Source organism: Neopelma chrysocephalum, unplaced genomic scaffold (genome assembly GCF_003984885.1).
Source record: "Neopelma chrysocephalum unplaced genomic scaffold, ASM398488v2 Primary Assembly neopelma1_24, whole genome shotgun sequence".
Lineage (NCBI taxonomy): Eukaryota > Metazoa > Chordata > Aves > Passeriformes > Pipridae > Neopelma > Neopelma chrysocephalum.
Genome location: NW_020897693.1, coordinates 19809035 through 19821823, shown reverse-complemented (window position 1 = coordinate 19821823; position 12789 = coordinate 19809035). Strand labels below are relative to the sequence as shown.

The 12789-nt window shown below is 39.7% G+C and overlaps 2 protein-coding genes across 2 annotated transcripts; one reads left to right on the top strand and one right to left on the bottom strand.

The window, feature by feature from the left end:
* Positions 1-829: 829 nt before the first annotated feature.
* Positions 830-5717, bottom strand: HAUS2 (HAUS augmin like complex subunit 2). The gene is made up of 6 exons (XM_027706878.1): positions 5419-5717; positions 5108-5200; positions 3234-3303; positions 2281-2413; positions 1507-1615; positions 830-1369 (listed from the first exon to the last, which is right to left on the bottom strand). The coding sequence occupies exons 1-6, from the start codon at positions 5689-5691 to the stop codon at positions 1220-1222; spliced, it is 828 nt and encodes a 275-aa protein (XP_027562679.1). The 5' UTR covers positions 5692-5717; the 3' UTR covers positions 830-1219.
* Positions 5716-11089, top strand: LRRC57 (leucine rich repeat containing 57). The gene is made up of 6 exons (XM_027706885.1): positions 5716-5837; positions 6522-6698; positions 7850-7985; positions 8695-8963; positions 9413-9598; positions 10176-11089. Exons 2-6 carry the CDS (start codon positions 6615-6617, stop codon positions 10215-10217), a joined length of 717 nt encoding a protein of 238 aa, XP_027562686.1. The 5' UTR covers positions 5716-5837; positions 6522-6614; the 3' UTR covers positions 10218-11089.
* The last annotated feature ends 1700 nt before the right edge of the window (positions 11090-12789 follow it).

The following is a 12789-nucleotide window of genomic DNA, read 5'->3' as shown; positions in this document are numbered from 1 at the left end:
CAGTTATACTTACATAGTATGCTAGAGAATTGTTAAGTTGGATGCCTTCTCATCACACCCAGCAGAATGATGTAGTCCAAAAGATCAAAATGGGATTCTCAGAAAATTTCAAATATTAAATAGACCAATTACAAGTAAGTCATAATAGAGTGTGCTCAACAAAGAGCCAAAGATTTCTTTCTTAATTCTACTTTTAAATGCAATACTCAGATAAACTTGTGAAATTTGTGGTGCTGAGCCACCTAGTGGTTATTTTCAAAAAGCAAAGGGCTCCTATTTCAGCAAGAGATCAACAGGCTGGACGTATGAAGAATTCAGATAAATGAAACAACAGTACAATGGAATACATCCGCACCACTTCCAGTCTGCTCTGTATCCCGAATACAAAACTGGACATCCTCCATAGACAACCAACTATCCTGGTTTACAGATGTCCTGCCAGTGACATTTTACCAACCAGTCTTTTCCTGATCTAGAAGTCAGGTTACAAACTGGAACAATCAATGCTTTTGATAAACTGTTGGTCTTAGCCATGGAACAAAAGTTTTATTCTAAGGGGGACACTGACATTAGGGCAGGCAACAGAAAAAGAGGATCTGAAGAATACATTTATCACTACCATTGAAGCATGGTTTGCAAATCAGTAGATCTGTCTTAGATCATCAAGTCCATTCCCCGCTTTCCCACAAAACCACATAATAGTAAAAATAAACTGTAACTTGAAACTAATTTAATTGCATGGTTGGAAATCCTGTGGAAGGATAAGCTTTGGTCTGTAATTTTAATTTATAGGATTTTGCAACAAAATAAAAAGCAAGAAACTGAGTTCTTGAAATCTAGTGTTTTTATTAAAGTTTAAAGTGGCATACAAAATACGTTTTATCAAGATTCTTAAAAAAATTAATAAAGACACTAGAGCAAATGCATAAGAAATTATCAAAACAAATTTCCATTGAAGATACAGCCTCCAAGGGAATCCTATCCAACTACTCCAAAAAGTAATTCCTTAACAGGCTTCTCAATAGCCTGTCTTCCTGTGAGCTACTGCTCACTATCCTTTTTTTCAGTAAATAGTTGGAGAACTGTTACTTAATAACAGAAATACAACTACCTGCAAAGTCTCTCCTGGATTACAACATAACTGTGTTGCAGTTTTCACAGAAGACCATAAAAAGGTTGTTCTTTGAAGGAAGAAATCCTATTTGAGGAAAATGACTTGTTAGGTTAAATATAAGCCAAAGTCCAATTCAGCACGATTGCGTATGCTGTCAGAATACACTTCTTTTTGCAGTTCTCTCCATTTCAGTATTTGCTCTGTCAGCTCCTCCAATTCCATCACGAACACCTCTGTTTTTGTCAAAGCGGTGTCCTAAAGCAAAAAAGGGTTGGATTTAATCTCTATACATCCCGTCAATCTAGCAGGACATAAAAATAACCTAAACAATTAAACAGCATTCCATTCTTAATGCTGGACAAGACAGCAGGCTCAGTTCTTTTGCTACTCACCATATTCTTCATCATATTCGGTACCTGAGGGATGCTTCTCACAGACTGCAAATGGCTTTCAAGCTTCTCAGTGAAAGTCACAGCCTCAGTCAACAACTCTACTATACACCTGTAACCAAGAACGAGCCCTCTACTCAAAAGTTGTGCTAAACAATCTGAATTTAATACTCACAAGTTCTTATTTCTTTGCCCTGATTTTCTTAGTCCTCTTCTCCAGTTTTATGCACGTTCCCAACCATCTAATTAATTTTTCTGCAATTACACTTATTTTATGACTCTCAGCAACAAGTAGGGCAGGAATTACAGAAGTAATATCCACTTATTCAGTAACTGGGTGAGATTTTTAGACCATAAGAAAAAGGACTATATTTTTAAAGCATGCACTATGTATGTCTGGCAATCATTCACACTTATTCTGAGCAAGTGACAGTGGAAGGAAGATACTCAACACTAAAGTAACAATTCCTCCTCTGGAGAAGCTTAATGAATCAAGCATTTAGCACATTTGTTTAAAACAATACATTGCAAGTTGTTCTGTAGTCTTCTGAAAACAACACCAGTAACCTAAGGAAATATTCAGAAAAATATGTATCACTACCTTCCTGTGAATTTATCAATGAGTAAACTACCAGCTTTTAGCTGAGGTTTGCTACCATTTTTATTTCTATTCTTAGCAATGGAAAGATGAATGAAAGCACGTGATTTTTACTGCCCACTAGTTCAAATTAATTTGGACTCATGCAAACCAAGAACAATTATTTTCTGTGTGCCTACTTGTGGAAAGTAGCTTCAATGGGCAGGCTCTCTTGACATCTGGGTTTTATCAACCTCTTTCTGAGAGCCCTCTTCTCTTTCAGTACAGCTTCCAAGTGACTGTTCATATCTTGCAAAATCTCATATTTTTTCCCTATGAAATAAAATTGCAAAGTTGAACCTACTGTCCTGCTAAAACAAGAGCAACATTTCTTCTGGAGAAAGACAGAGAGAGAAAAAACACTGATCTATTGCACTGGACAATTACACTCAAGAGAAACATTAGTCAGAATAGCATTTGTTGGAGTGTATATGATTTAGTATCAGCATGCACCTCAAAGTAACAATACCTACTTTAAAGAGATACAGATGTGTTAATTGTTTTACATTATCTACAGTTTTAAATAAATTCTATCTGAGATGAAGTCAATTTCTTGAACTATACCATAGCACTGAAGTATTACAATAGATTTCATTAGCCTAGCACAATAGTAGCAAGTTAGAATGTTTTTAAACATCCATAAAATCATAGTGTGAAAAGTGTGAAATAATAAAGAAATGAATATGTATGCTCTCAAATTGCTAAATTAAAAATGCAAGTAATTTTAGGGGCATACAGATGCAACAGAAATACACTGAGTTTCTGGAAAAGAAGTAGAGCAGTAGATGCAGGCCAAGGGTTACTGATGATCTCAGAACTCATGCTCCACTGACACTGGGGAGCTGAGCACACCCTCACACTTTTTTGGAGAATGAGTTACACACAGAGCTTCTACTGAGACAGCAAAAAGTGCAAGTTCAAATAGTACGGAAACATTCTTTAGGTGCTAATAAAACCTGTACCACCTCTAACAAACTATCCAGAGATGACTGCTGCAGTAACTTCTAGAATTGTGATGTACTCAGATGAAATATTAATCTGCTGATTAAGTAATTAAAGACTCTTAGTTTTTCTCTGGTATAACTGCACTTACCTAAGTAAAAAACGTGAGTAATGTCTGCTGTCTCATTCTCCAACTGCATAATTTCAGTTTTCAGTTTTATCTACAACAATAACATCAAATGAAAATTCATTTTAAACATACTTATCCAGATATTATTGACTCTCTTGGGGTGGAGGAGGAAGTAGAAAGAGAAAAAATGAGAGCATATGTGTGAAAGAGAGTGAGCATTTGTGTGAGAGCATGTTCCCATGCCCTCTGAAGTGTTTCTACTACTGGGTGGTAGTAGTTGGTCAATAGGAAACAACTGTATTAAAAAAACAACTTAAATAATTTTGCAACTTATTGGTAATTTGTGCTGGAAAAGACAGATCCTGTAACTCATTCCTAAAACACAGAAACTTAGGATAGACTCATAGAACAGTTTGGGTTGGAAGGCACCTTGAAGGTCATCTAGTTCCAAATGCCTGCCAAGGGCAGGGATATCACCCACTAGACCAAGTTGTTCAGAGCCCCATCCAACCTGGCCTTAAACACTTCCAGGGATGGGGCATCCATAACTTCTCTTGGCAAGCTGTTCCAATGCCTCACTATCCTCACAGTAAAGAATTTCTTCCTAATATTTAAATCTAAAACTCTCCTCTTAGTTTAAAGCCATTCTGCCTTGTCCTAGCACTATCTACTCATGTAAAAAGTCACTCTCCCTCTTTTTTAAGCCCCCTTTAAGTACTGGAAGGCTGCCAAACAACCCCAGCTCTCTCAGCCTGTCTTTACAGGAGAGGCGGTCCAGCCCTCTGATCATCTTCATGGCCCTTCCCTGGACTGTCTTTCTTATGCTGATAACCCCAGACCTATATGCAGCACACCAGGTGGGGTCTCACAAGGACAGAGCAGAAAAGGAGAATCATCTCCCTCAACCTCCTGGGTGCTTTTGATGCAGCCCAGGATGAGGTTGCCTTTCTGGGCTGTGAGCCCACACTGTTGGCTCATGTCCAGCTCTTCATCCACGAGAAACCCCAAGTCCTTCACCGCAGGGCTGCTCGTGATGAGCTCATCTCCCAGTCCATACTCAGGTCTGGGATTGCCCCAACCCAGGTGCAGGAGCTTACACTTGGATCTGGTGAACTTGATGACTTCCCATGGGCCCACTTCTCAAGCCTGTCCAGGTCCCTCCGGATAATATCCTGTCCTTCTGTTGTGTCAACTGCACTGCTCAGCTTTGTGTCACCTGCAAACTTGCTGAGGGTGCACTCCATCTCAGTGTCTATGCCATTGATAAACATATTAAAAAGCACCAGTCCCAAGACAGAGCCTTGAGGGACACCACTTGTCACAAGCCTTCACCTGCACATAGAGCCATTGACCACAACTTACTGGCTGTGTTCATCCAGCCAATTCCTTAATCACCCTTCAAATCCATGTCTCTCCTATAAAGCAAGTTTCATAATCCATACAGTGTCTAAAACAACATTATAAAATACAAGCCAACAGCCAATTCAGGCAGGTTACCTCTTGGAAACCAACAAAATGGTCTAGTTGCCTATAAAGAAATACATTTCTGTGAATTTAAGTCAGCTACAAATTTTTACCTACTTTTCAGTTTCTTCAGAAAACTTCAGGTAACACTTCAGTTAAAGGTGCAGCTTTCTGAGTCTTTCTACTTACACCAAAACCATCAGTTTCATAGTTTTGTTCTTACCATTACAACAACTCAGTCCACTGAGAAAAAAAGTGTCAACTGTTAAAGAGCTGAACTTTAAAAAAGTTAGTTAAACTTTCGGTTTTCGGTTAAAAAAACCTCAAAACACGAAACATGGCACATGGCAGCCTGATACTTCATTGGGAGCTCTGTATTACCTCCAAGTACTGAAGTGTTAAGTGTACACTGACAACATTAAAGGCTGTACCTCATTGATTTCAGCTTGCATGTTTGCCATTTTTTCCATCTCTGAGAATTTCACAAAGCATGGCGTTTCTCTGCGAGTTAAATCCAATGTCTCCTGTGAAAGAAAAACAGCGGGAAAACACACAGTCGGCAGCAAGAACGTACCAGGCACATTCTCAATAACGGCTTTTAATGGCTTAAAGTTATTGATGCTCTCCTGCGCTACGCGATACAGTGCGTTTCGCCCTAACAACCCATAGGACACAAGCATTATTTCGTGGCGCTTTTCCCCGCTGCCAGCAGCTTGCGCAGCCCCTCGGCCCCGGGTGGTACCTGGGTCACGGTGCCCGCCGCCAGGCACCGCTCCAGCAGCGCGGCCGCCGCCGAGGGCTGCCCGGGCTCCCAGAGCGGGCGGGAGCCGCTCCGCTCCTCATGGCTGCCCACGTCCAGCCACGAGCTCAGCTCCAGCTTGGGCTCGTCCACCCCGCGGGGGCAGGGCCTGGCGGCCTCCACGGCTGCGGGTGCGCGGCGGCGCCTCTCTGGTCCGCCGGGCTTTCCAGTCTCCCAGCGGGACGCCGCCGACACTGAGAGCCCGCGGACCGCCATGTTGGGCGTGGCAGGAAATTGGTGACACGCGTCCGGTTCCGGACAGCCGGTGGGCACCCCTGAAGCGGAGGTTCTGGAAGGGCGGAGCGCGGGGGCCGTGCGGGGGCTCTGCCGCCGCGGAACGCCTGCGTGCGGAGCCCGGACAGGTGGGTTGGGCCGGGCCGGGCCGGGCCGGGCCTGACTTGGCTGCCGCCGGCTGTCCCCGGCTGCCCCCGACGGGTCTGGGGTCGAGGCCCGAGCAACCGCGAAGGGGTTGGGGCGGGGGCTGCTGCCGTGGCGCCGGGAGCGCTTCTCTCCTGTCCTGCTGCCCGTGCCGGCTGCTTAAGAGGTGTCCCAGGCTTTATTTCCCATTGCGAACACGGCACTAATCCTCTGGCCCGTGACCCGTGCGTCCTGGGATTAAACCCTGCTGGGGTAACGAAGATGGATGTCGTGTGTCTGCAAACAGGGCCACGGCAGAGGAGTCAGTTCTCTATTAAATAGAATAAATGTTTCCAAAACCGCAAATAAAACTGTAGTATTGTCGGCAGGCCAGGGCTGGTAGGTGCCACAGGAATCACGGCCAGTTTTCGTGGAGAATCTCCTTACGCTACAGGGCGCTGAAAGGCGAAATGTGCAGCTTTTCCACTTAGTTTTAACTGCGCTGTTGCATTGTTTCCATAATAAAACTGCTATAATGAAGGCACCTTAAACTAGGTAAATCTTTTGAGTTGTACGTTTAGTTATGAGGGAGATGAAAACGCAGCAGTGAAATGGTTCAGTGTGTTGAAATGCTTGTAGTGTTGGAGAGAGTGCACATAAAATGACTTCTTACATTTACTTTATCACAGAGACTTTGGATTGCAGTTCTCTAGCACAGAGTAACAGAGAAACTGGCTGAGACTGTCACTCGAATGCCGTGTGCTTGACAGAGAATTGCTAGGATGGGCAACAGTGCATTAAAAGCCCACCTGGAGACAGCACAGAAAACTGGTGTGTTTCAGCTGACTGGAAAGGGACTTACTGAGGTAATGTAACAGTAGGGGAAACATGGCTGTTTGTGTGCATGACTGACACTTTCAGAGAGAAATTCCCACTGCATACATGTATTTCTCACAAATGGTGATAGAAAATATTTCAAGATTTATTTCCTTTTTTCCTTTTTGCCTGCATTGTCTTCTGAATGAGGATTTATCTGTCAGGGCACTTGTATGCTTATGACCTTATGTTTTAGAGTGCGTATATGTTCAGGAAGTATTAGTTATGATGTGCTTTTTTTAAAAAACAGCTATAAGCTTGAAGGGGAAAATATATATTTTGTAAGCATATTGTTACTTAGAAAGATACTCCGCAATGTGTTACATTTAGATACTTAGACTGTATTTAACTGTAGTCATGAATAGTCTGTTCATTGGGCTGTAAGCATCCTGAGAGTTTATTATATTGGAAATTGTCTTGACTTAGACTCAACTGCAGAAAAACACACCATGTTCTGGAACCATAAATCAAGCAGCAGGTCACAGGATAGCCAAAATAACTATATTGCCATAATTTTCCAAGACTTCTCTAAAGTGTCTTCTTCCACTGTGCTACCTTCTCTCTTTTTCTCTGTCAAACCAAAGGAGAATCAAACCCACTTGCTTATTCACCAGGACTCCTTGATGGTGATTGTCAGGTTTTTCTTTTTTTAGCTCAGTTTCAAGGCTCAGTACCAAAGAGATACAGGGTGTAAGTAAGAGTAAGGAAAATGCTATACATAATTATTGAAAAAGGAAAGCAAGTGAAAAATTTCCCAATCTTACTCTGCTAAAAATATGTCCTTGTTAACTGGCTGTGGGATATTTTAAATGACAGGCATGTTTAAGAGAAGCACACAAGAGGACTCAAATGTAAACAAGCTTCCTTCTACCTTTTTAATTTTAATACTTTGGATGAAAAACTACTCTTCGTAGATATTAGTGTTTTCTTTATATCCTTTTTCACTTCCCCAGATGAAAAAATATTTTTAAAAATATGCATTAAGCAAGTTTGCCAATTACACTGTGGTGATTGGACATTGCAATGCATATGACAGTATGTAATAGTGATCCAAATTCCAGTTAAAATTTTAAGCTGTATAACTTGAACATTCAAAATTGTATCAACTATTTAAATGCTGTATCTTTTTTCTCCCCCATAGTTTCCTGAAGATCTGCAGAAGCTAACAAGCAACTTAAGGACAATAGATTTGTCGAACAACAAAATAGAACTCTTGCCACCTCTCATTGGAAAATTTTCCTTTTTGAAGAGCCTCGCTCTAAACAACAACAAACTGAGTATGCCTGCTAATTAATATCTCCACAGATTTTTAAAATAATAACCTGTGTTCTCTGATCAGAAACTAAATTTATTAAATTTAACTCTCACAGGATGTAAACAGGGAGGTTAGTCACTTAAACTGAAATTTTTGGAATTCATGTACAGCATGAAAACTCCAGAACCAGAAACTCTACAAAACTAGTTGCCAACTTAGTTGTCTTATATTTTACAATGACACATGAACACTTAAAACCATAAGGTTTTTGTTCTGTGACTTGTCTGATCTGAGAGTTTAAGTGTCATGTGGTTTAGTATTTGCATAGAGAACAGGTAATGAAGATGATGATGATGTAGACAATATTGCTGGCCATTCAGAGGTTGTTACTGCTTCTGTTCGACAAACATCCAACTTTATGGAAAAATTAGAATGAGGTGAAGAAACTAGGTTTTAATGCATTAATTATGTATTATCTGCCTTTTTGAAACAAACATAATTTACAAACCTTTGACTCCATAGTGCAACTGACTATAGTGCAACTCAGGAGTGCTAGAGGTTATACACCTGTGTAGGCAGAATGAGGGATGAATGGAAAATGGGGAGGAAGTCTGTGAGAAATTACTTAATATAGTACTGCTCTCCATGCAGAAGCTTATTCAAATTAAAGGGGTATTAATGTTTACTGCTCTTAGTTCAGGTCATATGTTTGTTCTGTCATTTATTTCTAGATGCTTTACCTGAGGAGTTGTGTAAACTGAAAAAACTGGAAACACTACACTTGAATGGCAATCACTTGAGGCAGTTACCAGCTGCATTTGGACAACTTTCAGCTCTCAAAACCCTGAGCCTTTCTGGAAACCAGCTTCGGACTGTGCCTACACAACTCTGTGGTCTTCGCCACTTGGATGTGGTAGATCTTTCGAAAAACCAGATCCAAAATGTGCCCGACAGTGTGGGAGAATTGCAGGCTATCGAACTCAATTTGAATCAGAATCAGGTCTGGTAACTGAGATATGGACATCTAGATTTAGAACATGGTTTATGTTGGACTTAGTACATCCACGGAACATGAGAGCATCAAAACTTTATAGCTAAAAGACATCTGGACACAACACAAATGAGGGATCATAACTAGAATTTATGTACTAGTACATCCAAGTGCCTGATTTGATTAACAAATCCTGAATTTAGTCAGGCAGAAAATTATTTGAACAGTTCTTGAGTAGGAATGTGGTAAACAGATGCGTAGGTTGCCTGTCATCATGTAAGAAAAATAATTACTTGGATTTTTGATAATTTGTTGCTTATGCATTGTTGCTAAGTAGTTAATGTAGTTTATATTTACAACGTGGTAATTGTTCTGTATAAGTCTGAAACAAGTCACTTTAATGATCATGGATCACTACCATTTTAATCTGATTTCTCTTTTCTGTTTATTTCTACAAGATTTCCCAGATCTCAGTGCAGATATCCCACTGTCCACGCCTCAAAGTCTTGCGTTTAGAAGAAAACTGTCTAGAACTCAGCATGCTTCCTCAGAGTATCCTTAGTGATTCCCAGATCTCACTGCTTGCAGTAGAAGGCAACCTCTTTGAAATCAAGAAACTCAGAGAACTGGAAGGTTATGACAAGGTTTGTGGGTTGTGGGTTGTTTTGGTTTTTTTTTGGTCGGTTGGGGATTTTTTGTTTTGTGTTTTTTTAACAAGTGAAGTCCTTACCCGGTACCTCCTCAGAATACTAAGCATTTATGCTGTTGAATAAAAGCACAAAATAGTATATTGGTATTGTCACTGGTATTGGATTCACAGCTTATCTCTAAAAAGAATATCAAGAGTTCTTCAAATATTAACTTTCTCATATGATTCAGGATTAATGATTTTCATCAGCATCTCTTAAAGGGCAGCTAATGATGACAGGTGTGCATCTTCACTTTGATGGGACAAAAAATAATGGATGCTTCATATTTAACATTAGTTCATCTTTAACACTTGAGATTTGACCATTAGTCTGAATTGCAGCAAATGGCATAAATTTTTAGGGAGTTTTTTGTTCGTTTGAAATTAAAGCTGTAATGGTTACAGCTGGGCTATAAAAATATGCTTTAGATGCAGAATGTTTTTGAGTCTGAGTGCAGAAGCTTAGCTGCTTTTAGCAGTAACGAATCCTCTCTTAATTTCTGAATCTTAGATGGTTTTTGTTTTCTTTGTAGTACATGGAACGATTTACAGCTACAAAGAAGAAGTTTGCATGATCATTATTCGGACCCCGTATGTTACTAATAAGAAGAGAGACTAGAAGTACCTGCTTCACTGACTTAAACCAAGACTGATGAAGGAAATTATCAGAGTACTCCTCCTCTAGTAGTCTGATAGAGCCTGTTAAGGCCGCATTGAATAAACTTGAACTAGAGAACATAGGTATTGAACTGATGAACCTGCCCAGGGGCCAGTTTTGATTTTTGTGCCACAATAGCTTTTAACACAGTACATGTTCTCCTTTGTCACGGCTTGTTCTTTCACAGAGAAAGGGAATGAGCATTTCAAAGTTGCCAGTTCCCTTTTGTCATGAAGCTGGCTGTTGATTTATAAGAGGATTATTTCTTCTGGAAACATTTTTCCAGGATAGCACATGGAAGTTCTACCACCAAAGCATTGTATGTCTTGCAGTAAGCACTATTCTACAGAGAAGAACTTTTATAGGCAAGGTTTTAATTTATAACCTGTATGAGTTTTTTTATGAAGCACAAGTGATTGTGGTTAAATGTTTTATTAACAGCTTCCAGTAAACAAATTGTGGTTTGAGCATCCTTCATTCATATTTTATTGTATGGGCTTTCTTTTCCCATAAGCAAGAATTGCACTACAGTCCACTTCTGCTTGAGCTGTATTGAATAAAAACTAGGTTCATCTTCAATGTATTTACTAAAAATGTATATTGCTAGAAAATATCCTTGCACTGACTCCTTGTGTACAGAGCAATGCTGAAGGTTTTAGTCATCAGCTTACTGCTGCTGCCTTACTACCAAAAGCACCTAGAAAGAGGTAAAAATGTGTACAATTATGTAACTTATACTGAAAAGGAAAATGTACTTGTATATTTTAGTAAATTATTTTCAAAAAATCAGTTCATTTGGTGTAACTCTTGCTGTTTTCACTTTATATAAGTAGTATTAAGCTGTCACTGAAAGCCCTTACTTAGGTACTTAGGTCTGTCAGTTTTTGGTAACAGCTACACTTCAACATAACAGCCAAAATTAAGATTAGCAGTAAGTGGTTCTTTTATAAGATGCTAAGAGAGGTATCTAGTTCCCTATTTGTAGCTATTCAAAGGATGGATGTGATCCATCATTTAACAGGCAACCAGTTTTCCTTAAGAATCCAATTCCACCACTTTATGAAAAAAACAACCTACTAGTTTTTCATAAGAAGTAGCTGATGGCAGACAACATTTCTCAGGCTACTTTGTTTTGCAAGACGTAACTAGGGAAGTGCTTTAAGAACACATAATGCAAGGCCCTGTATAGTCAGCTTCATAATAATAGATTCCACAGATTCTATTCAGCTTCATAATAATAGATTCCACAGATTATGACATGCAAAGCCAGTAGCAAATAAAGCCTGTGGGCTTGTTCTAAAGTTTACCTCCTTCCACTTGATACCTAAATCCCATTTGAAGTACTAGTTTTTCCTAGCTGTGCACAAGACATCAACAGAACAAAGCCTTTCAGTTACCAAATTTCCCTTTGCATTCACCAGCTCTGACAACTCCAGAGTGGTGTATCATCAGTATGTAAACACTTGGCAATGCGGTGCCACTCTGCTGTGGTGGCATTTTGGTTTTATTATTTTTTAACGGGAAATATGTGTGCACAGAGATGCTGCTTCTCTCATTTAACATTTATCTTTTTTTTTCTATTCAACAAAGAGGTATAAGAAGAGATGGTAGAACAGTTGAAAATTATGGAGTTAGCAATGCTATAAAAAAAGTCTTACTGCTTTTGGAAGCATTTGAGAAAATAAGTCAACATTTCTTTTATGTGATCACTAATACATTTAGAAACCTTTCAGTTACTCATTGTTAGGCCCCTTTGCTACTTTGGAGTTATGACAACTATCAAAGCTTTTGTAGAACAAAATAGAGAAAGCACCATGGAAAATACTGATTGGAGCAGAGTTAGATCTGGATTAACGAAAGTTGCTCCAGAACAGAGGAAGATTGTTTCAAGGAAAAAAGAACTGGCTGATACCCTTACACATGTAACTCACAGCAGTGAATAACTGTGACCAAGTCACATAGTAGAATGCTGTTCTATACATTTCAGTGCTCTATATTATCTACTAGTAGTTTTATAGTGGGAGTTTGTTTTCCCTTCTCATCACTCCTACTCTACAACTGAAGTTATAAAATGATTTTATTTCCATGCACAATTACACTTGCAGTTTCATAGCCTTGGAATTACTGAAGTAGAAGATGCTACCATAGTTAACAAAATGAACCATTCATGTATTTTATTTCAGACCTTTTGCTCTCCAGTTTTCCATTTCAGTAAGATACACGTCATCCATCTATTCAAACAGCATTTAGACACAGCATTGCTTCAAGCGCAGCAAAGGTGAATTAGCAACTTAGTCACTGCATTGTGTAAACTGAGTTGTTTCACCATATAGCCTTCGCAGAGGTAAGTTCTGCAGGTAGCTGCACAAGCAGCACGTGCTGCAATTCATACTGTAGCTATTGCTGTGTTAAGAAGATTGGTCTTTTGTCAAGGCATAGACTAGCTTGAATTTACCAATTATTGCCATTTAAGTGTACCCCTGGGACAT